We start from the raw sequence: 21,213 nt of genomic DNA on the forward strand, positions 1-21,213 counted from the left end.
AAGAAAATAAAAATGGTGAAAAAATGATTAACTTTGTCCCGAACAGTTTTAAAATTCGTTTTTATTTGTTCCATTTTTGTCCACTGGCAAGAAAAGTTTAAATGTTTATTTAACATGATTTGAATTAACTTATTAAAATATTTACATAGAAGTCGGTTTCAAAACTTCAAACTACACACGCGATGCATTTTATACACACACTTTACTTGTTCAGCTGAGTAAAAACAGAATAAGAATGGAAAAGACTACAGTTGTGACATGACTTGATTGTCAACTGTGCGTAATTGCAGATTAAACGCCTGAGTGAATGCCTTATATCTATCGCGGGTTTTCCTAATAACACTCTAAAGGTTTAATCATGTTAAAAATTATGCAAACATATTATTCTTTTATATATCTATATTATTTAGATGCTTTCAAATCATTTTAAAGACGAGGTAAATGAGTAATGTCAAGGTTTGCTCTGAAAAAAATATTCTTTGTAAGTGTTTTTAATTCTTTTGCGACACTTATAATTTCTTCTTTTTTTTGCCTCATTAACCTTGTAACTTTTTGAATCCAATGTTTTTCACTTATTTTTTCTTCTTGCATGATTTGATACGAATATTAAGTGAGTTTCTTTTCCATGTTTTCAAACAATTAACCAAAAATAATTTAAAAGATAAAATAAAATAAAAAAATATAAGAAACCTGTTCAGTTAAAAACATTTTTCAAGCTGATCGAGAAAAAAATTTTTTACAATATAAATGTTGTCAGAATTATAAAAGTGAAAAAATGTGATGTTCTAAGTAAAGCTGATTAATTTAAATATAAAATTTCCTTTATTTAACGCTTTAAACAATTGAATTTCCGCCGATTCAACATCTTGATCTTGGCAGTTTTTCGCTCTTCTTTTCTATAAAAAAACTTCCAATTTCCGCGAATAGATGTTAAATTTTTCAATCATAAAAAGTTTGAATTTAGAGTCTTCTACATTAAAATTTTTTGTTACTTCTTCATTTCATACCAATAACTTAAGCTTTCGTTCATTACGAAACTTTTAACGCATTCTTTTCAGTATTCTAAAACTAAAATTTTGCATCCGGACTTTTTTTTCTTTTCTAAACATTTTATTTATTTTTTTATTTTTACCATATAAAGTATTTTAAATTTCAAGAGTAGAACTGGACACTGAAAAGATTTTCTATAGCCAATCTTTGGTAGGACTACATTTGAAAGTTCGGCATGATAGTCAAAAAATCAATCAGGAAAAAAATATTAACTCAGTCAAACCCTTTGTTTAAAGTTGAATAACTCGCAATAAAACCAAAGTTCTGTTTTATATTGCATTTTGTTTCACCCTTCTAGCATCTAAATCTATTAAAGTAATCGAGCTAAATAACAATAACTAAAAAATCTATTAAAGTAATCGAGCTAAATAACAATAACTAAAAAATCTATTAAAGTGATCGAGCTAAATAATTAAAGTGATCGAGCTAAATAACACTAACTAAAAAAAAATTCTGTAAATTTGCTTCTTAATTTTTGAAAATCTTTTACGATACTCTCTAATCAGCCTAAAAAAGACTTTAAAATATTGTACACCTTTATAAAAAATAGTGAGTTAGGTAAAAGATTTGTTTTTTGCGGTAATCTGTTTAGTGCGGTGTTCACTATTTTTATGAGAAAAATACACCTTAAGTATTTTACAAGTTCTCCGCTCGCTCGCAAAACGTGTAAAAATGCATATAAAACCACTCTGAACAAAAATTTAACGTTTGTCGTTTAACTTTAGTTAAATCTTAACGATTGAACTTTTCCTTCGTTGAAACAAAATTTGCGATTATTCATTTTTTATTCTACGTTTTATGGGTATTAAGCTTAAAAGATGACGATTAATATTAGAGAAAACCAAATTACCTTTTTATTGTTTTGATTTCTCATTGAGAATTTATTTGTAGTTCAAGTGACGAATGTTTTTAAAGTTATGTAAATATTGAATCTGTTGATTTGCGATTGAAAAAAAAATCTGTTTTTTGCGGCCTTTTAATGGCAAAATTTAAATTTTTCACGAAAAGTTTTTTTGAAGACCTTTTTTGATCAATAAAAGTAATTTAACTAATTTTTATTGTAATAAATAAAAAATTGTAACAGTTTTTAAGTAGAGGAAGCAACAATTGAGCGATTATTTCGAAAATAAAAGAAGCATGGAACTTCTTTCTCTAAAGAAAGAAATTTCATAATATCTTTTTTTTTTTATCTGTTTATGCAACTTTTAACAAATATGCCAGAGCAGAAAATTAGGTGATATTTAAAGAAACAACAAAGTCGTGGTCTTAAGAAAACTGATCCTGAAAATGTGTTAACTGAATTTGAAAAAAAACAACAGGTTGAATGGCTTAGTGTGTCATCTAAGTTTGAGGGCGATCCTAAAAAGAAGGATAATTTAACTTGAGCTGTTTCAGACATACGAAAACTTTATAAAGCTTCCCATACTTCGCCGTTTAAAAAATGAACTTCCAACTGAATATTGAGTAAAATTATTCGTTCAAAGAAATCATTGAAATCTTCGTACCCCAAAATCTTTTTACAGAACAGTAGCATCAAATCAGCCAGTAGAATCAATAGGTTGTTTGAAAATTTTCACAGTTTTTTTAGAAAAAAATATTTCGCTTCATATCCTTAATCGTCCAGATGCTTTCTACAATGTTGATGAGAGAAATTTTGAATTGAACCCAAACATGAAGGGAGCAAAGGTGCGAAAACAGTTTACAAAATTAATTTATCTCGACCTAAAGAAAACATCACAACTTTTTATTGCTTTGGAGCTAATGGTTATATGTTAAAAACCCAGGTCACTTTGAAAGAAAAGTTTTCTCTGATAGGAGATTTTGTTTATGCTTTTAAAACTGTCTGTGTTGATTTTCTATTCACTCAAACTTAATCACGTTTGCAAAATCAACGCTCTTTCAAAGATTATATTCAGAGAATTGATGAGGAGTTAAAAGATGTCTGTTTTCATATTCTTAGAAAATCATTGATGTTCATTTCATTAAACTAATAAAGACGGGAAAAACAATATTGCGTTGAATACCAGCTGATATTCAATAATACGTTTTCTATGGTATTAGTGAAATTTTGAATATTTTAAGAAAATAAATTAGAATTTCTTTTGTTCTTATAAAATGCAATAAAAGTAATTTAATCTTATCAATTCAGAAACGTATAGCGTTTTTTCTTCTAAGAATTTTTTTATAGTCAATTTTTTTATAGTCAATTTTATTATAGTCAATTTTTAAAATGCTGCAAAAAATAATCTTTTTCACTGCAAAAAACAAATTTCTTGTCACAAAAAAAAAAAGTTTGTCAACTTCGTTTTTTGTGAAGACTTTTAAAGGTGCAATAAAAATGAGGTAATATTGTGTATAATATTTTTTAAGACTTTTAAAGGTGCAATAAAAATGGGGTAGTAATGTGTATAATATTTTCTTTACGACACGTTTTGGCACATGTTTCATTTAATGCGATTATATGACTTTTGAGTTTTAAGTCCTTAAAGTTCTAAGAACCGAAATACCGAAGAAAACAAATCTTTCAAAATAGATTTGCTGGACTAACGAATTTTAGCGAAGATAATAAATGTGAAGATGGTCGAGTTATTTTACTTTCATCTTTTGCTCTTATTTCTTTTATTTATAGGTTTTATTTATAACATTTACTAAATATTCCATCATTCCGATCCGCTTATAAAAGATTTTCAGTGATGCTCTTTCTCCTCTTTTATTGAAATCCTTTAAAATCGTCGAATATATTTATGATATAAATTTTCAAAAATTTCTGGAATTCTTTGTAATTTTCAAATGCTTGAACCAAACTTCTATAGATTATGATCGACAATTTTTGCATTATCAAACTAAAGATAAAATTCTTGGTTTTTGTTCGGATTTGTCGAGTGAAAACTTTTACTTAAAATAATGCTTTGCATAAAAGATCACTTTTTTTTTGCGTTCTTCGGTTGACAAATCTGATAAGAATGTTTTAGTTTTTTTTTAAAAAAATGAAATGATAAATATTTTTCACCATTGTATTTATCTTTTGTCGTGGTAGGTCTTTACGAGGTAATGTTTATGAATGATTTTAGCAAAAGCATATCATATGACAAAACTGCATATGCAATATCAATATTAGGATTTAAATGAAAAGCTGTAAATTTTGCCAGAACACATTTTGGCAAAGTTGTTAAAACTAAAAATATTTAAAAGATTAATAAATAATGTAAGATAAGATTAATAATCGTATAATAAATTAGTTAAAGTCATCGCCACCTAATGAAAAAGTTCAGCGAAATGCATTACTGCAAGTTTTGCCAGACTGTAATTGAATGAATTGCTGCTAGTTTTTCCAGACTCATTTGTCAAACTTGCTATATAAATCTTTTTTCGTATTTTTTAGTGAAAATGTTTTTGCTAAAAGTCTCTTACTTCATTTTTGGTGGCCTGGGTATGTTCGGATAATACATATTATTGTTAACTTTTATTATTTATAGCGTGTTGAGTGTGGGATTATTTGCCTTAAGCTGTCTAGATAAGCTATTTGAGTTTTTATTGTGAAGACTTTCATGTCCTGCTCAAAATATTTAAATACTTCACTTGCTTCATCATTGGAAGTTTTCCACTTCTAAAACACGAAGAAAGTTTAGGAGAATTTTTAAAATTTTTTAATTTGCAAACGAAGTTTTTAAAATTATCGTTTAATCTGAAATTTTAAACGAGAACATGATTTTAAATGTGAACATAATTTTAAACGAGAATATAATTTTAAACGAGAACATGGTTTTTCATGATTTTTTCTGTAAAATATTTCATACTAACGATTTCCTTTTATCAATGTGATTTTTTTTTTTTTTCCTATTTTTTGATCAAGTTTTTATTCTTTTTAAGAAAAATATTTATCATGCCCACCAAAGATTTTACAACTAATGAAGTTGTTCAGCTCTGCTGCGAAATTTCAACGGAAGACAATATTTTATGCCAGGTTCCAAAAGGCAAGAAAAGCATATTTAAGCGCTCTAATTCATTCGAAAAGCCAAGTCAGCCTATCCGAAAAACTTCACTTATTGCACGAAGATTAAGTTTGGTCAATGGGATTCCGTGCATGGGAAGTGATTTTCCAGGTTATATTGGTACTTTTGAAAAACTCAGCCAAGAAGTAGCAGAATTAAAGGCAACAAATGAACCTAAAAAAGATGTTGAAGGTTTAGATGGTCGAAGTGTAGTAGCTTTGGCAATATTATGCGATGAAAATGGAACACCATTTAGAACCTATACTGAACATCAAGACATTCCTGAGGAAGAAATAAACTCTGCCGACAAAGTATTTATGTCAAGAGTACCTGTTAAAAATTATTGTACTTCTCAGCAAATAGCTGGAGTAGATGGCGATACATTACGGTCGGCAGCTAGTGTATTATTGGATCTAGACTTAGAGAAACGGGAAAAACTTTTTAAAAAACTTAGTAGAGCAATCGCCAAACTACACACAACTGATTTTAAAACAGCATCGTCATTTATAAAGACGGAGAGATACGCTGGAGTTAAAGAAGATATCAAATCTGAAATGCTTGACTTTTTAACAAAAGAAGTAAAGGTTTTAATTGTAAGCTCAAAAAATGCGCAATCCATCATGGCTTAAAAAAAGTGTAAATTTATAAGTTAAAAATATGCATATCAAAGGCTAAAGAAGACCTATTCAAAAAAATTATACCCTTCAAAAGCAAAGAATGTTTATATCTCAGACCACTGCTTTTCGCACAATGTATGAAACATTTACTTTTTTAGGTTAAACAAATAGTTCAAACCTTTCTTTATACCTTTATCATACTACCAAGATACCGTCACTTTCTTTATACCTTTATTGCACTACTAAATTACCATCACTTTCTTTAAACCTGAAGAGGCCGCTGATTAAACGCAGATTTGAATGAAGAATTACAAAGAAGCAAAAACAATCCACACAATGCAAATTTCATAAGATTTTTCTTTTTTTTAACAAAATTTGCAAAAGTCTGTTTTAAAAAGTATAAAATATTTTGGTCTTCAAGTCATTATGGATGATGTTGAGGTTATTATCACTATTCATAACCTTCAAAAGCATTGGAACATACTGGAAAAAGCATTGTTAATATGTAATAATGTAATAAATATGTAATAATGTAATAAACGCAAGAACAAATTTTATAAACATAATTTTTAACCGTTCAGTGAATAAAATTGTATTTTTCCACAGATTTTAAACTTGCAGGAAGACAGTTTTTATTGTGGGCTTCGATACAAATATAATCTTCTTTCTTAGAAAGCGAGATTATTCAAGTTTCTTCTCTATTGATTGTATTTTAGAGAAAAAAAAAAAAATCTTAAAAAAAAAAATATATCACTTCAACATAGAAATGTTTCATTTGAACCTATTACTATTTTGTAAGAACCTCACTTGAGGTCAAAGGTTTTAACAACAAAATTGAATTTTTTTTTATGAGCCTTCATTAAAATCTTGCTTTGCAAAATTTTTCTTGACGCACATTTCTTCACGCGCATTTACAAAGGTGTCATCGTCTTGTTAGACTTACAATGCGATGAACATTTTACGCATTATAATTGTCAGCAAGATGCAAAAAGTGTGTTTAAGCTGTCTTGATCTTCAACTCAAAAATTGAATATTACTTATCAAAACGCTAACATTTTGTAATACGAAAGAGATCGCAAAATGAAATGCATTTTATATAAAAAAAGATTTATAAGGAATAATTTCTCTAAAAGCATTAGATTATTCTTACAGCTTTTTAATTCGAGTGTTTTAAAAAATTGCAAAAAAAACTTTTCTTTTCCTTTTCTTCAAAAATAAATCTTTTTCAATGTTAAGTGATTTGTTTATGAACGCCGGACGCAAAGGCAAATATTTCAACTGAAAGAGCTGTCTATATGAAATTATTTTTAAAGTAAATAATTTATAATTTCAGTAGCGGTTCCTTGTCTAGGTAAAACAAATATTACCTAATTTTTAATATAAATATTAGTATTTGATTATAACTATTTTAACCCTAGCACTTATTTATAGTGCGTGCGTAAATTTTCGAAGAAAAGAATTTTTTGGATGTTGCCCCTTTATTACGTTTTTTTTTTGTAAAAGTATGAGCTTAAAATTTATATTTATTATCAGATAACAAACTAAGGACGATTTTCTAAAAATTTAACAAACATTCAAAAAATATGCATTTCTTATCTTTAATCTTTTACTTCTTATTTAAACAAAAGCTTAACACAACACAATAAAATATTACGTTTATTTTTATTTAATGTTATATTGTGCATGGGTTTAGATCTTGCTAAAATACGACGCGGAACTTGTGATTTATTACAGAAATCAAAATTACTTGAGAAAAATATTTTTCTCTGTAACTCATGTAGCTAAATATAGGCTTAAGTTGTGCGGTTAAGTATACCCAAATGCGCAGCATTCATGAATCTGTTTTGATAGAAAATAAAATCAATTTTCAACAAAAATATATAAAGACAAACAACAATATATAAAATAATGCAACTTTTTTGCTGCTTACAACCTACTTGATGCTGTTTATAACTTGTTTCAACCCGTTTAAACCCGTTTCAACACGTCACAATAATTGTAACACGTTTCACCCTGTTTAAACAAGTTTCAACTAGTTTTTTAACAGTTTTACATTTTTATTAAGTTTAATGCTAATTAACACCAGTTTCAGGTTTTTACAAGTTTTAAAGCATTAGTTTAGGCATCATGTATTTTTAAAATATTTTTGTGTTTAATGGGATCCGAGGCTACCGTATGGTTTTAACCAAATAATTTAGAAAATTTAAAATTTTATTAATCAAAACCGGTGCCAGTTGTAGAAGGGATTATCAATAAACTTGCCGAAAACCAGTCAAACTGGTCAAACTTTATTTCCAGACAATATTCCTCTAACTTTATCATCTAATAAACATGGGTGCTCTACCATGAACATCATCATCTAATAAACATGGGTGTTCAACCATGAACTTCAAATGAAGAGTGAGGAAAGCCATTACAATAGATGTTGTGTGCTGTGAGCATGAGCCTAGAAATAAATTTAAAAAAAAACTTCACCACATAATAAATGAAAAATGAATTCCTACAAAGAATATTAACATCTTTTAGTTTAAATTTTTTTAAAAAAGCATTTTTTTTGGAACTGTTAAGGAAGTATGTCTGCGAAATTGTTTAAATAGGAAAACTTTAATAACTATAATCTTTATAACAATTAACATGGCTATATGAATATATCAAAGATTAAACATTTAACAGAAAACATACATGTAAAAACATATACTAAACGTGAACAATACTAAATATATATTGAGTCGGTGCATTAGTATTGTAGCTATTTTTCAACAAATATTAATTCAGCAAAAATGATTTTTAAATGATTGTTCCGGAGCATATTTATCATCTAATTCAATTACTACTTCCTATTTACTTGGCAGCTAATCAATTCCGTAGGCGAAAAGTTTACTGTTCTTAGAGACAATCCACTCTTTGATAACCACCAACTTTTAAGTGATCAATTGACGTGATAGCCCGTAAGCACTTTTGTGGGAGAGTATTAGCGGATAAGAAAGTAGTTCCCAGCCTTTATTAACGAATCTAAAGACACGATGCTAAACATGCGAACGCGCATCATCATGTTAGAACTAAATTGGCTCTTTTTGCACGGTCATTTTGTGTTGATTGCAGCGTGAATGTGGTTGAGGTAGACGTTGCTGTTGATATTTACCGTGCGCGTGTTAAAATTCGGTGCTCAACTTTCATGAGATTTTGTAATCGTACCAAGCAATTTTCCAAAAAATAATTCACCAAAAGATTTTGAAAATTTTAAAGATATAAAAAATGCAAATAAACCCTTAAAATAATTTTACTGAAAGAATTGCGAGTAAAAAACTGTAGAGGTAGTCATAGCTTTTCAAGCGGAATGTCAGTTTCTGAAATTGTTCAAAATCTTAAGGTTCCCAGAAGGACTGTTTACAATATTAAGAAGAGGCTAAAGGTTCTTGGGACCACAGAAAAGAAACCTTAGTGTGGCAGACCCATTTCAGTTGTTTGCTGAGATATTTTTAACAAGATTAGGAGGAGGATCCGGACCAACCACCAAAGACAATGAAAAGCATGGCCCGAGATCTTTGGGTAAGTCCTTCCTCTATCAGAAATACTGTGAAGGAAGCTGGAGCACGTTCTTTAGCAAGGCAAAAAGATTTATGCTAACTAAAAAACTAAAGGCCTCCAGACTTGAAAAATGTAAGAAGATCAGATCAGAAAAAACTCATAATTCTCTAGTCTAGTTTCACATGAAACTCTCCCACATAACTTTTGTATGGCGTTGCATTTGTTTACAGCAAAAACGTAGATTTATAAACTGAAGAAAATATTTCCGTCCAAAACTCGTTTCCAAAACTTTAGCAAATAATAACTAACGCCATTTACTTAACGAAATTTATAATAGAAAAAAAAAAAAATTTTTGGTCAGTTTCCCCAACAATTTTCTTAAATACTCCCTTGAACTCAAACGCTGCGCTCAATATAAATTTGTTAAATGTTCACGTTTGATATATTGAGCAAATTATGAAATAACACATAATAGTTAAGAGTGAAATTTGTTGGGGAACTTTGCCAAAAAATATTCTTATTTAGTATAATTATACTTACCAATCTCAAAATCTTGCCTTTTTTCATTTGCACTTTCGTCAGAAAAATTAGGACTAACGCAACCATTTTGTTCTACCCACTTCATCACTTTTCTCATAAAATCCAAGCGAAAACACTCAGTTATTCCCATTACAGCACAAACAATTCCCTGTTCAGCAAAAAGGTCCCAGTTTCCAGAATTTCCTAAATCTGTTTTAATCATTTCTTGATACATATTACTTCCTAGTATATCATAGAGTTTCTCAACGTTAGCTTCACCACCCACATGATCGGCTATTTCTTTATGACAACCTGGAAAGAAATAAAAGTGTATACTTGGTTTGTAGATAATATGCGTGTGTAGGTGTTTTCATAAGTTGCATGACTTATGAGAACATCTACTTAGGTATACTTCATTTTGCCCAAAACTAAGATAACATAACGTAACGTAACTACGATAACGTAACTCCGAAATATAAAGCCGGACATTACGCTTCGAGTAAGCCCTACTATCGGAATTTTTAACTAGTTAATTCAGATAATTAAGGCTCGTCTGTATCTAGGGAATCAAAAAAGTCATCTCTAGTTTTGACATACCACTGAGATTATTTTCAATCATTCTTGCAATTGTAACAGCAAGTTTGCGTAAACCAGAAAAATAATTAAAAAAAAAAAAAAAAAAAAAAAAGGAAATAAAGCATTACCACTGCGCTCTGCTATTAAAAAATATAACCCTTGATGCGTTAAATAATATCCACTAGTTTCCTTTCGTAATTCAATAAACAGGCATTCTGATGACAGGAAACATTTTCTTTTATACTTTGAATGGCTGAATAGCTGTTGCACACATTTATCACTTTGAGTTTCATTAAGATCGTCTAAAATGAAAGAGCAAGGTAAGTTTTACATAGATGATTTTATTGTTTTTATTTTTCTTTTTTTACAATTTTTAAAAATGTTTAACGAAAATGGATTGTATAGATTGAACAACAGGGGCTTCGGGGGTTTGGAAGGGGCTTCAGGATGAAATCATTTTCTATAAAAGTTTCACTTCTGGTGATGAACTCACCGAGCTTGATTTTCTTCATATCAAAAAAACTAGGGCCACTAAAACTAGGACCACTACTCTTTGGAGTGACGAGTGGCGAGTATATAACTAAATTTAAAACTTCACTCAAAGTATAAAAACTTAAAAGAGAAAGCGGTAAAAGCATTAAACAAAAACGTAATAGTTTAGAGCAGCAACGTAGTTGGATCAATTCACTGCATTGATGAATCATCAGATTTTGTAAAAGGAAACTATCGAGAAGGTAATGGCTCAAACAAAACAGTTGTAAACTCTTTCAATCGTTTCTTTAAATAAAATTTTAAACAAATCGAATATATTTGGGAGAATATTGATTGACACCTTAAATAACATGAACTAAAAATCAAAAGTTTTTTTATACAAGTTGTGAAAACGTAGAACAAGGTACGAGTTAACATCAACCTTAAGCTTGTGTACTTTATATTACTATTTTTCCAGGCGAAAGAGCAAAGCAATTAAGTGATTTATTAACTTAATGATAAGCAAAAAACACAACTTGTTTGACCTTTATCTCGTAATGTGATTTTGCATGGTTAATACCCATGTTATTTTCTTTAATAAGATTGATTTATTTTCTTTAACAAGATTGACTACACCTGTTATCTAAACGTAGAATACTGTTATATTCTCCAAACTTTGACCTGTTAAATTCGAGGTTTTTTGTATTCTCAACGAAATTTATGTAAATGTATGTAGGCTTTAAATGTTTTTAAGGGCCCCTTAAAAAAGCATTTTTTTTCAAGCTGAAATATTCTTATATATAATGGTATATACTTGTATATGTAAAGCATGTATATACTTGTATATACAAGTATACACACACACACACACACACACACAAACACACACACACACACACACACACACATACACACACACACACACGCACGCACGCACACACACACACACACATATATGTATATATATATACTTTGTTTATACTTGTATATCCTTGTATATATACTTTATCTATACTTGTATATATTTATATATTTACTTAAATGTACTTGTATATATGACTTAATATACTTATCAGATTATTTAGATTAATATAGAAATCACTAACAAGCATATCTTTTTGAGTTCCACAGCAAATCCTCTTTGGCGTGTCTCATCTTTCGGACGTAATACCATGGCTCTCTAAGTAAACCTAAAAAGCTACTAGAGTATGAATCATTCTTTAGCTTCATACTCTGCCATGTTAACTCCGCTGCTCGATCAACATTTTCACGAAGATTACTTACAGCTGCATGGATTGGAATTTGGAAATGATTGATACTAGTGAAAAGTTTTTGTAATATTCCTTGAGATAATCTTACGCCAAAGAAACCATCTACAATAACGTCTTTGTGATAATCAATCCAAAACTTCGCAATCCGATGTATGGTCTGAGCAACCGACCTGATATCCTTCCATTTAAACCTGAACTCGCGTATTGCACAAATATCTCGATCTTTTAAAAAAACTAGCTCCGTTAGAACAGCCTTTAATCGTTTAAGAAGCTGGCGTTCAATTAAACCCTTTTTAAATGTGAGTCTGTTGCAAGTTATTAGAGATACAGAAATCAAAATGAATAGTCCTGATAAAAATCTTCTGCCCATCTGTTAGAAATAAACAAAACACGAAAATTATTCAACACTTAGTTAAGCTTATTAGAATGAAAAAGTACAAAAGCATTCCTATCAAAAATAATACATTGTCGGAGCTTAAAACCATTGCATAAGATTAATTACTTTAAGGCAACGGTATTGAATTGATTTTTATAATAGTGCTGTGTTTTCATGAAATTATTAAACCCTATTCAAACCGTGCTCTAAAAATTACGATCTGGACCAGTAGTTTAAAATTACTTTCAAAGAGAAAAATTAGGGTAATTTTCTTCTTTATTTTTCCGTAATTTTCTTCTTTAAAAGTAATTTTAAAGTACTCAAGACCTTATAAAAATTTTTTTTTTAGGTTTTTCTTGAGTTTATTGGTCTTTTTTTACTGACAGTAATTTACACGATTTTAAATAAGTAAGATTAAAGGAAAAAAAAACGCACCAGAACTTGACAAGGAATATGTGAGAAATCAAAACGTCTATTCTTTGTATATGGACTTTTTTTCCTAAAAAGATATCAGAAAAATATAGGAAAAAAACACTAAGACAACGATGGTATACAACTCATTTTATAGAAAGTTAAATAATATAAGCTATTAGAAACAGTTTTTTAAAAACTATTTATTTACAATTAGTTTGCTACAATTACAATTTTGTTACTAAATTACGAAATAAGTACCGGAGACTCAGTATTACTTTTACGTAATTTTAACTCCAAATGACGTTTTAACCTCTATAGAATAAGGATTTAGCACAGTCAGTCATTGTATATTATGTTATGAATAAACAACTTTATAAACTTATAAACAACTTTAAACAACTTATAAACAACTTTATTATCAAAATGTATAAAAAGTTATATATAAAAGTTGAAACAATACTGTTTTATATATATATAAAATAGTGTTGTTACGACTTTGAAGTTATTGGACTATCGACTAAATCGATTAATGTATTTTGCAAAGTCGACCAAAATCGACTAATACATTTTTAAAATCGACTAAGTCGACTAAAAGTCTATTTAGTCGAAATATTTGAATAATTTTTTTTTTATAATCATATATTTTAATGTTGGTTGACAATTTATTTTTTAGATGCTATGAAAATGGAACTTTAAGAGAGTAAACAAAAAAAACTAGGTGGAATGTAGTACTGTTATAATAACACGTGCTGCTGTTATATCAAGAGCATTTTCTTTGTTCAATTTTAATTCATCTAATCTCCTGGATAAATTAAAATCACAAAGTAAAGAAAAAAAGCACAGATGGGTATTTCATATCATTTTTCACAACAATTAAAGCAAAAAGTTAACAAAAAAAAATTGCTTAATATAAAACAGTGACGTAGTAGGAGGGAGGGGGGCTAGATGAGGCGGCTAAACTTTTTTTGGGGTGGCAGATTTATAAAACTTTTTCGCATCCTTAAATGAGTACCATAACTTAACATTACTTAACATTTTGTTTTAAAAAAGCATCAACTGGTTATTAAGTGGTACTACATATAGTATGCTAAGAGTTAAGTTTATGTAATACAGTAAATTAGGTTAAATGTTCAGATATTTTAGTTGAAAAAAAAAACAACCCCGCTTTGAATGACGTTCATACGCATGGCTTAATCTTTATAAATAATTTCTCTTTACAAGATAAACTACAAACAAAGATGTCTTTTTACTAATTGGTCAGTATCATAACAATATTAAAGGTTGATAAAGTTAAATCAAGTGGAAAAATAGAAATAAGGATGTCAGGATGATTACCCAATGAAATCGACTTTTAGTCGAATTAGTTAGATTTAGTCGAAGTTGATAACAACGGTAATAATAAAAAAAAAAAAAAGAATAAGGATTGAAATTCCTACAGAAGGTTTGAAAAAACTCGTTGCCTATCATTAGAACTACGTAAACAATTTTTGAGATTTAACTATAATTGTTTAACTATAAGATATTTAACAGAGAAAGGGGAGGGGGTCACATTACTGAATTGACTCATTGATTAAAATCAAGTTTTTTTTTTAATCTAAATTTCAATACAATCGAGCATGGAGGAAATTATCATTCTAAAGTAATTTAAAACAGAATGGTGGTTTGTTTGATGGCTGAAATAGGAGTCGGGAGTTGGGTGGTCCTGACTCCTATTAAACTAAAATAAGTTTGTATAAAGGTCAAAAGCATCCAACTCCTGATTCCTATATCTCAAAACAAAAATTAACTGCAAAATTACCTTGCATTACCTTGCTTTTCAATTCTTTCAAAAAGAAGACTGACATTGCTTATAAAAAGCATAAATGCAATATCCAGAATAGATAAAATAAGACTTTGACACCCATCATGCAATATAAAAGCTTTTGTCATGACGATTCCAAGCTAAATTATTTCCTCTGCGGTGAAACCCTGTTGAACTCTTTGTTTTTTTGGCGCAAATTTAAGTTAAAATTAAATCAAGTTAAGTATACTTTTAGTCGAAAAATTTAATCCAGGAATTAAATTTACATATTTATATTTGATTTATTGAAAAATATCAATCCTGACGTCTTAAAGGCTAAAGATTTTTTTATCCAGCCTATTAAAATTTGAATGACAGAATTCTGTTTCTCAGGTGAAAGAAGCACAAGATTCTTAACTATTAGTAGTGTAGCTTTAAACGTTTTTAATCCAGATTTTTATTTTATTTAATAGCTTATTTAACATCTTATTAAAAAAAAAAAAAAAAGTTCTATTCTTAAAAAATAAAATTCTAATAGATGAAAGTTTATATCTATTAAAATGAAATAATATTTATATTTTTCAGATTGAAATATGGGTTATTTTGTTTAATGGATGGTATTTTAATAGATAAAAATGGTGAAGGTATTAGTTTGAGGTTCGTAAAATATATTGGTTAATATGATTTGGTAATTTAAAACATGTTTTAACCATGCAGGATTGTGTCTCTTCATATTATATTCATATTAAAATTGGATATCTCATACATTTAGTTAAACAACAAAAGTTTAGCTTTTGAAAGACTATAAAATAAAGTAAAAAAATCAATAAAAAACATTTAAATAAATATATATAAACCTAATGTATAAATTCTTTTTTATATAACTATTTTTACTACATAGTCTATATTTGGATTCTAACATTTATGCTTTAAAGCATCCATTTATAACTGAAAATAAACATGCATAAATTTTTTCATAGCCTAGTGTTAGTTAATTGTAAAGTTCACAAAATTAACAATATACTAGATAAGAGTCTTTGTCTAAAACTAAAAGTTAAAAAACAAAAAATGTTTTTATGTGAATGCAAGTATATTTGACATAAATAAGTATACCATATTTTCACGTGTTTTTTTAAATATGTGTTAGCATAACACTTTTTCTTAAAAAAAAAAAAGTGTTTTAATAAATATACTTAAGACTTAGTCTGAGAAAATATAATTAAAATTGTTTGATGTTGACCTATAATTAAAATTGTATGAAAGTCATTCCCAATATGCTAAATTGTGTAATATATATTATATTTATAAAGTGTTGAGTGTTAAGTTTACTCCACCAATTAAAAAAATTATTTAGTTATCAAATAATTACCCACAGATTATAAATATTGCTTTTGTATATTCTACAGGTTGCCAATAGTTTTGTGTTGTTTGGCTATGATTTGTTCAACCATCATTTTTTTTTTTTGACAATGCAGCTTATCATGGCCATTTCTGTAACTCCTTGACTTAGAGGATAATGTACTTCCCCATGAACAATCTTTAGATTAGTAACTATTCAGCTACGAATTCGAACCTGTTGTCATACTATGAAATATGAGTATCCCCAAATTTGAAAATTTTAAGGTATGAAACATCAACAGCTCATTTAGATTTTAGAAACAACAAAGAGGAGATCTTTGTTATGTAAGCTCATGCAAGATCAATTTTTAATGTCTGCATGCTTGGCTATGTTTATCAATATGGTCAACTTGATAGCAACTGGGCTTGCTTTTGATTCTTCTACTCTCACTGTTAGTTTTTATAGATGAGCTATTCCATTCATTTTTTTTGACAGCATAATATTTAAAAATACTACTGGGTGCGGCAATGATTTGCGAACTTTTTGGAACATTTTTCAAAATGAATTTTTAAACTACTAAAAAATTATATTCATAGAATATTGATAAAAGAAAAATTTAATATAAATGATTTTCCTAGCTCTCAACATTCAATTAGGTTTCCTTTTTTTTTTTATCGCTACCTCAAGCCTAGAATGAAAGGACTGACAAATGCTGATTATATAGTCCCTTGACATTGAGTTCCAAGCATAGGTAATTGATGACTTTAGTGACTTGGTTTTTGAGTAGACCTATTTGCAACCCTTACTCTTAACTACACTCCACACATTATAGTCTAGGGGATTCAGGTGAGGGCTGAATGGTGGCTAGAGTATTTGGGCCAGATATTAACCATATTGTCCTGAAGATTGTGTTAGGCTTTTCTGGACCCATGACAATTGTGCATTAACCTGTTGAAGGATATAATTGTTTTCTGGGAGTGTCTTCTTCAGCCATGGCACCACATAATGTTTTAGTAATCTGATATACACATCAGAGGTAACTTTTTCTTTCTCTTTGATGTAGATTACTGAACATTTCTCTCCATTAGAAGCGATGATTCCTAGCATCATGACAGACTGAGGGTGCTTGGTGTGACACATAAGTGGTGCTCTGTCACTCTTCTGCACAATAAATCTGTCATTTTGCCTATTGAGCTCACAGTCAACACTAAGATTCAGAATTCAGAAGCTTCTTTGATTGCTCCAATCGTAAAGTTTTTAGTCTTTCTGTCAAAAGTTGACATGAAGGTTGAGCCATACTAACCTTTCTAAGTGTTTTTAGAGTTCTGATTGTCCTCTTATCAACATTGAAGAGTTTTGCTGTATTTCTGATGGACACAGTAGGATTCTTTTCAACAAACTTTTTTTTTGTAAACTTTTAATCAGCTTTTTTGTTCAATGGATAGGGCACTTTGGCTCTCTCAACAGTCATGTTTTTTCCCTTTGTAAAATGTAGTTTTAGACCCTCCAGAAACATGAATCACTTCATGTGCAGGCAAATCTGCGTGAATCAAATTTAAGACTTCAGTTCTTTTGGCTTCCATTGTAAAACTTTTAACTAAAATGTTTTTTATTCTCATTTTTATTCAAATTTAAGACATTTGTTCAACATTAATCAACAATTGGCGGAAAAATAAATTGCGGAAGTATTTTATTTACATCACAAAACCCAGCCAAAAATTAGTTCGCTAATTGCTGTTGCACCCTGTACATTCATTCAGAGTTATTTTTGTTTCAACAAAATTTTCAGTTACTTGAAGTGTAAGATGTTTGTACATTCCCTTGTAAAGAGATGCAACAAATATCAGTATTTACTAAGAATAAAATTCTTGTATTAAACTTGGTTTTTAATTCCATTTTGATTAAAGAAATGCAGTTGTAAGGTATGATCATACTCCTTTTTTAGATCCATTTAATTTAAGAGATTTGACTTAGAAATATTGCTTAGGTCAGAGCAATTGTAATAAAAATAACTATGCAAACAAAGTGTTTTTTAAATAGAGCTTAATGCATTCTCATTGAGAAATTATTGATAGAATACTTGCTACCTGTAGTTTGTTGCCACTTCCTTTCTGCTAATGAAAATCCTAAAATAGATAGCCTGAGTATTCCTACAGAAATAATCACAAGATGGGGTAGAAGAAATTCCCCACATTAATGAAGTTTTTCACTATTTGATTTCTGTTTTACTTTTTTTTTTTTTTTTTTTTTCCATAGTTTTTTTACTTTTCATAACTTAGAGTTCTGTTTAGGATTGGTGGTTTTCAACCAGTTTGCAATAGCTTGATTCAAGCTCAAGAGAGTTCTTTAAAAACTAAATGGACAAAGTCTGAGGATCATCAACTTAGAGAGTTGTGTCAGCAGTTTGGAATTTGTGACTGGTCATTCATAGCTTCAAAGTTTCCTAATCATACTGAAATACAATGTCAGCAAAGGTGGAAAAAGGTTAAGCAAACTCTGTTTTTTTTTGCTGTTTTTGTTTTGAAAGTTGGGATTTCAAAGAGATGGCTAAACAAAAGTTTTTGAACTTTCAAAACCTACATATCAACTTTAAAACAAAATAACAACAACAAAAAAGACCAACTGAATTATTTTATCTAAAGTACTTTTATCTATACAGGTCTTAGACCCTAACCTGGTTAAAGGCGCATGGACAAAAGAAGAAGATGATCTAGTTACAGAGCTTGTATTAAAGTATGGCCCAAAAAAATGGTCATTGATTGCCTCTCATTTAAAAGGTCGAATTGGAAAACAATGCCGAGAGAGATGGCATAATCATCTTAATCCAAATGTAAACAAAACAGCATGGTCTGAAGAAGAAGATAAACTTATATTTGATGCTCATAAAAGAATCGGTAATCGATGGGCTGATATAGCTAAACTTTTACCTGGTCGTACTGATAATGCCATAAAAAATCACTGGAATTCTACAATGAAACGTCAGCTCGAACCAGGCTATAAACATCGAACTAGAGAAAAGCGAAAAAGCATAGATTTATACCCAGGTTCAAAGAAAATAAAGAATATTACAACAAGTTTACCTTCAAATGCAGTGGAAATAAAAGAAAATCACCTAACATGCAAAAACTCTTTAACTTGTCTGCTACCCAGTTTCAAGGAATCTAAAACCCTTAAAGAAGAAGATGATAGTGATATTGATTCTTCTGATCTTGTCATGACCCCATTTAAAAATATTACAAATCTTACTGATTTAATTGAAGAAATGGGAGGAGTTTCTGAAATATTAAGTAATCCTGATCCTGCTGATAAAGAAAACTATTTTGAGTATCCTCTGAGGTATTAATTATATTTTTCTAAAAACAATAGTCTTGAGATCTATTCATTTTTGTATTTCCTTAATTAGTTTTTCTTAATTAGTATCTTCTTAATTAGTTTTTTTAACAATTCTTAGTTCATTAGTTAAATTGCATCTCAATTAAAATCCACTCTTGCAATGTTTCAAATCTGTATATCTAAAATCATTTAAAAATTAAAAACGTTTTATATGAACAGGCATCAATGTCCTGGTTCCATAGATTTTATAACTTTTATTAGGCGGCAAGAGTTTTCAGCCCCAGGAATACTTGCAAGATCAAAAAAACTTAATCTGCATGACGAAAAAAACGAAAATAGAAGCAATACGTCATTTTTGCCTGAAGACATTCTGAATTTTTCACCATCAGTTTTTTTGAACTCATCAACATCTACTTCTATATTCGCAGATAATGAAAATACCGCAGCTTGCAGCTCCTTCATTGTCACATCTACCCCAGCAAAATATCTTGAGGAAAGCAAGTTGAATTTTACTCCTTTAACGTGCAACAAACGCAGAGGAGTGAACTCCCAAAATGTTCAACATGGTATGCAGAAATCAAAACGATCTTTCTTAAGTACAACTCCAAGAACGCCTACTCCTCTTAGAGTTGTATCAAAAGAAGAAAAAGCTTTTTTGAATACTCCCACCATTGACGAAATCTCTGAGTTGCTTTTACAAAAACAATCTGTTATTGAAACTGATGTTATTAAAACTCCCGAAAATGATTTTCCCAATGTTTCTAGTAGGGAATCATGCACAGGGGAAAATAAAAGTGTGAAAGAGAGCCTTCGAAGAACGTTGTTTGAAACACCTTCTCAATCCAGCATCATGCGAACTTGCGGTATTAATCTTTTTTCTGACAAAGAAATAAATGCAATTGAACAAATGTCAACGTGCTTTACCCCGCGCAAAGAACATATTATTAAAAGTATTCCTGTTAGTGCTTCATTTGTACAAGAAGAGCAACAGCATAATGTATTTCGAACGCTAAAATACCAACCGCAAATTAATTACATTCCAAGTGAGCAACAAAAGATAAATATTTTGCCACTTGTTGGAAAACCGGTAAAGATTCCTTTAAGAAGGTTACCTGCAAAACATTCCCAATGCTCTCATTCGATATCTAATCAAAGTCAACTTTTACAGTTCACTGATGCTTTTAAAATGATTGCGTACGGTCAAAGCAACGATCAGAAATTTCTTACCGAGCAAGCTAGGATTATAATGCAAAAGATCAACGGCGTTTAGTTATGTATATTTAGTAGAATATAAAGTAGAAATTTATAGTTAAGATAATGTAAATATTCAAGCGACAAGTGTGCATTCGTTTGAAATAAGGTAGTTTAGCTCTACCGTTTATCATAGTTATTTAACGTAGGTGAGCGCTAAACTTTTCAATCGCGTTGTGTAAAGTTTATAACAAATCTTTCATAACTGCTAGTTGTTTTTTAAATTCACGATTGATTCAAAAAATTAATATATTGCAGTTTGGTGTCCAAGATCATTCTTAATTACAATCGGGTTTAATTTATTTGTAGTATAGTTTAGTATATTCTTCTTATCTCTGAAAATTCGTTAATTTATTTGATGTTTTTATTTATTGATCTTTTTTTTTTCCGTGTATATTTTTAAGAATGTTCCTTGTAAGCCGTCTGTAATTTATGAAAGAGTTATTATCAAAAACTCGTAGCGTAATATAATACTTTTATCGTTGTGAACAGAAATCAAACCTGATCAGTTTATTGAGTAAGGCATGTGACCTCCCCCTCCTCATTACTGAAAATCATGCGACTTCCCCCTCCTCATTGCTGATTTCAGTTTTTGATACAAGTAAATTTTTTTCACGAAAAATTTTAGCAATGCCAAAAATTATGCAAATTACTTCACATTTTACAAATCTGAAAATGAGATCGACTTACTCTTTA

At 29.4% G+C, this 21,213-nt stretch overlaps 3 protein-coding genes across 8 annotated transcripts; 2 read left to right on the forward strand and 1 right to left on the reverse strand.

Moving 5' to 3' along the window:
- The first annotated feature begins 344 nt into the window (after positions 1–344).
- On the forward strand, positions 345–6,307 carry LOC145183389 (uncharacterized). Of its 2 annotated transcripts, none has more exons than XM_080058730.2 (2): positions 345–481; positions 4,921–6,307. In XM_080058730.2, the coding sequence occupies exon 2, from the start codon at positions 4,934–4,936 to the stop codon at positions 5,669–5,671; it is 738 nt and encodes a 245-aa protein (XP_079914856.2). In that variant the 5' UTR covers positions 345–481; positions 4,921–4,933; the 3' UTR covers positions 5,672–6,307. The 2 variants fall into 2 exon arrangements, with proteins under 2 accessions (XP_079914856.2, XP_089942161.1); XM_090086035.1 differs by having other exon boundaries at positions 410–481; positions 4,433–6,307.
- A 1,194-nt stretch (positions 6,308–7,501) lies between these two features.
- On the reverse strand, positions 7,502–14,764 carry LOC145182849 (UPF0764 protein C16orf89 homolog). 4 transcript variants are annotated; one of them, XM_090086026.1, is made up of 6 exons: positions 14,613–14,764; positions 12,836–12,899; positions 11,860–12,394; positions 10,411–10,584; positions 9,728–10,018; positions 7,502–8,105 (listed from the first exon to the last, which is right to left on the reverse strand). In XM_090086026.1, exons 1-6 carry the CDS (start codon positions 14,741–14,743, stop codon positions 7,978–7,980), a joined length of 1,323 nt encoding a protein of 440 aa, XP_089942152.1. In that variant the 5' UTR covers positions 14,744–14,764; the 3' UTR covers positions 7,502–7,977. The 4 variants fall into 4 exon arrangements, with proteins under 4 accessions (XP_089942152.1, XP_089942153.1, XP_089942154.1 ...); XM_090086027.1 differs by having other exon boundaries at positions 14,623–14,732; XM_090086028.1 differs by lacking the exon at positions 14,613–14,764 and adding an exon at positions 13,073–13,123.
- Positions 14,765–14,804: 40 nt separating this feature from the next.
- LOC145182930 (uncharacterized) lies at positions 14,805–20,971 on the forward strand. Of its 2 annotated transcripts, none has more exons than XM_090086015.1 (5): positions 14,805–14,987; positions 15,180–15,251; positions 18,225–18,417; positions 18,593–19,269; positions 19,528–20,971. In XM_090086015.1, the coding sequence occupies exons 2-5, from the start codon at positions 15,205–15,207 to the stop codon at positions 20,534–20,536; spliced, it is 1,926 nt and encodes a 641-aa protein (XP_089942141.1). In that variant the 5' UTR covers positions 14,805–14,987; positions 15,180–15,204; the 3' UTR covers positions 20,537–20,971. The 2 variants fall into 2 exon arrangements, with proteins under 2 accessions (XP_089942141.1, XP_089942142.1); XM_090086016.1 differs by lacking the exon at positions 14,805–14,987 and adding an exon at positions 14,996–15,017.
- The last annotated feature ends 242 nt before the right edge of the window (positions 20,972–21,213 follow it).

The sequence above is a fragment of the Hydra viridissima genome, unplaced genomic scaffold, assembly GCF_058129835.1.
Source record: "Hydra viridissima isolate aposymbiotic clone 2 unplaced genomic scaffold, HvirCarnegie_v1 scaffold_4, whole genome shotgun sequence".
Taxonomy (NCBI): Eukaryota; Metazoa; Cnidaria; class Hydrozoa; order Anthoathecata; family Hydridae; genus Hydra; species Hydra viridissima.

Coding starts and splice junctions, on each gene's coding strand:
- LOC145183389 (XM_090086035.1), top strand. CDS start 4,820: ATGATTTTTTCTGTAAAATATTTCATACTAACGATTTCCTTTTATCAA.
- LOC145182849 (XM_090086026.1), bottom strand. CDS start 14,743: ATGACAAAAGCTTTTATATTGCATGATGGGTGTCAAAGTCTTATTTTA. Junction 12,900..14,612: donor GAAAAGCAAGGTAATGCAAG/GTAATTTTGCAG, acceptor ATATCTTTTTAG/GAAAAAAAGTCCATATACAA. Junction 10,585..11,859: donor GAACTCAAAAAGATATGCTT/GTTAGTGATTTC, acceptor CTTTCATTTTAG/ACGATCTTAATGAAACTCAA.
- LOC145182930 (XM_090086015.1), top strand. CDS start 15,205: ATGGATGGTATTTTAATAGATAAAAATGGTGAAGGTATTAGTTTGAG. Junction 15,252..18,224: donor GGTGAAGGTATTAGTTTGAG/GTTCGTAAAATA, acceptor AGTTCTGTTTAG/GATTGGTGGTTTTCAACCAG. Junction 19,270..19,527: donor TATTTTGAGTATCCTCTGAG/GTATTAATTATA, acceptor AACTTTTATTAG/GCGGCAAGAGTTTTCAGCCC.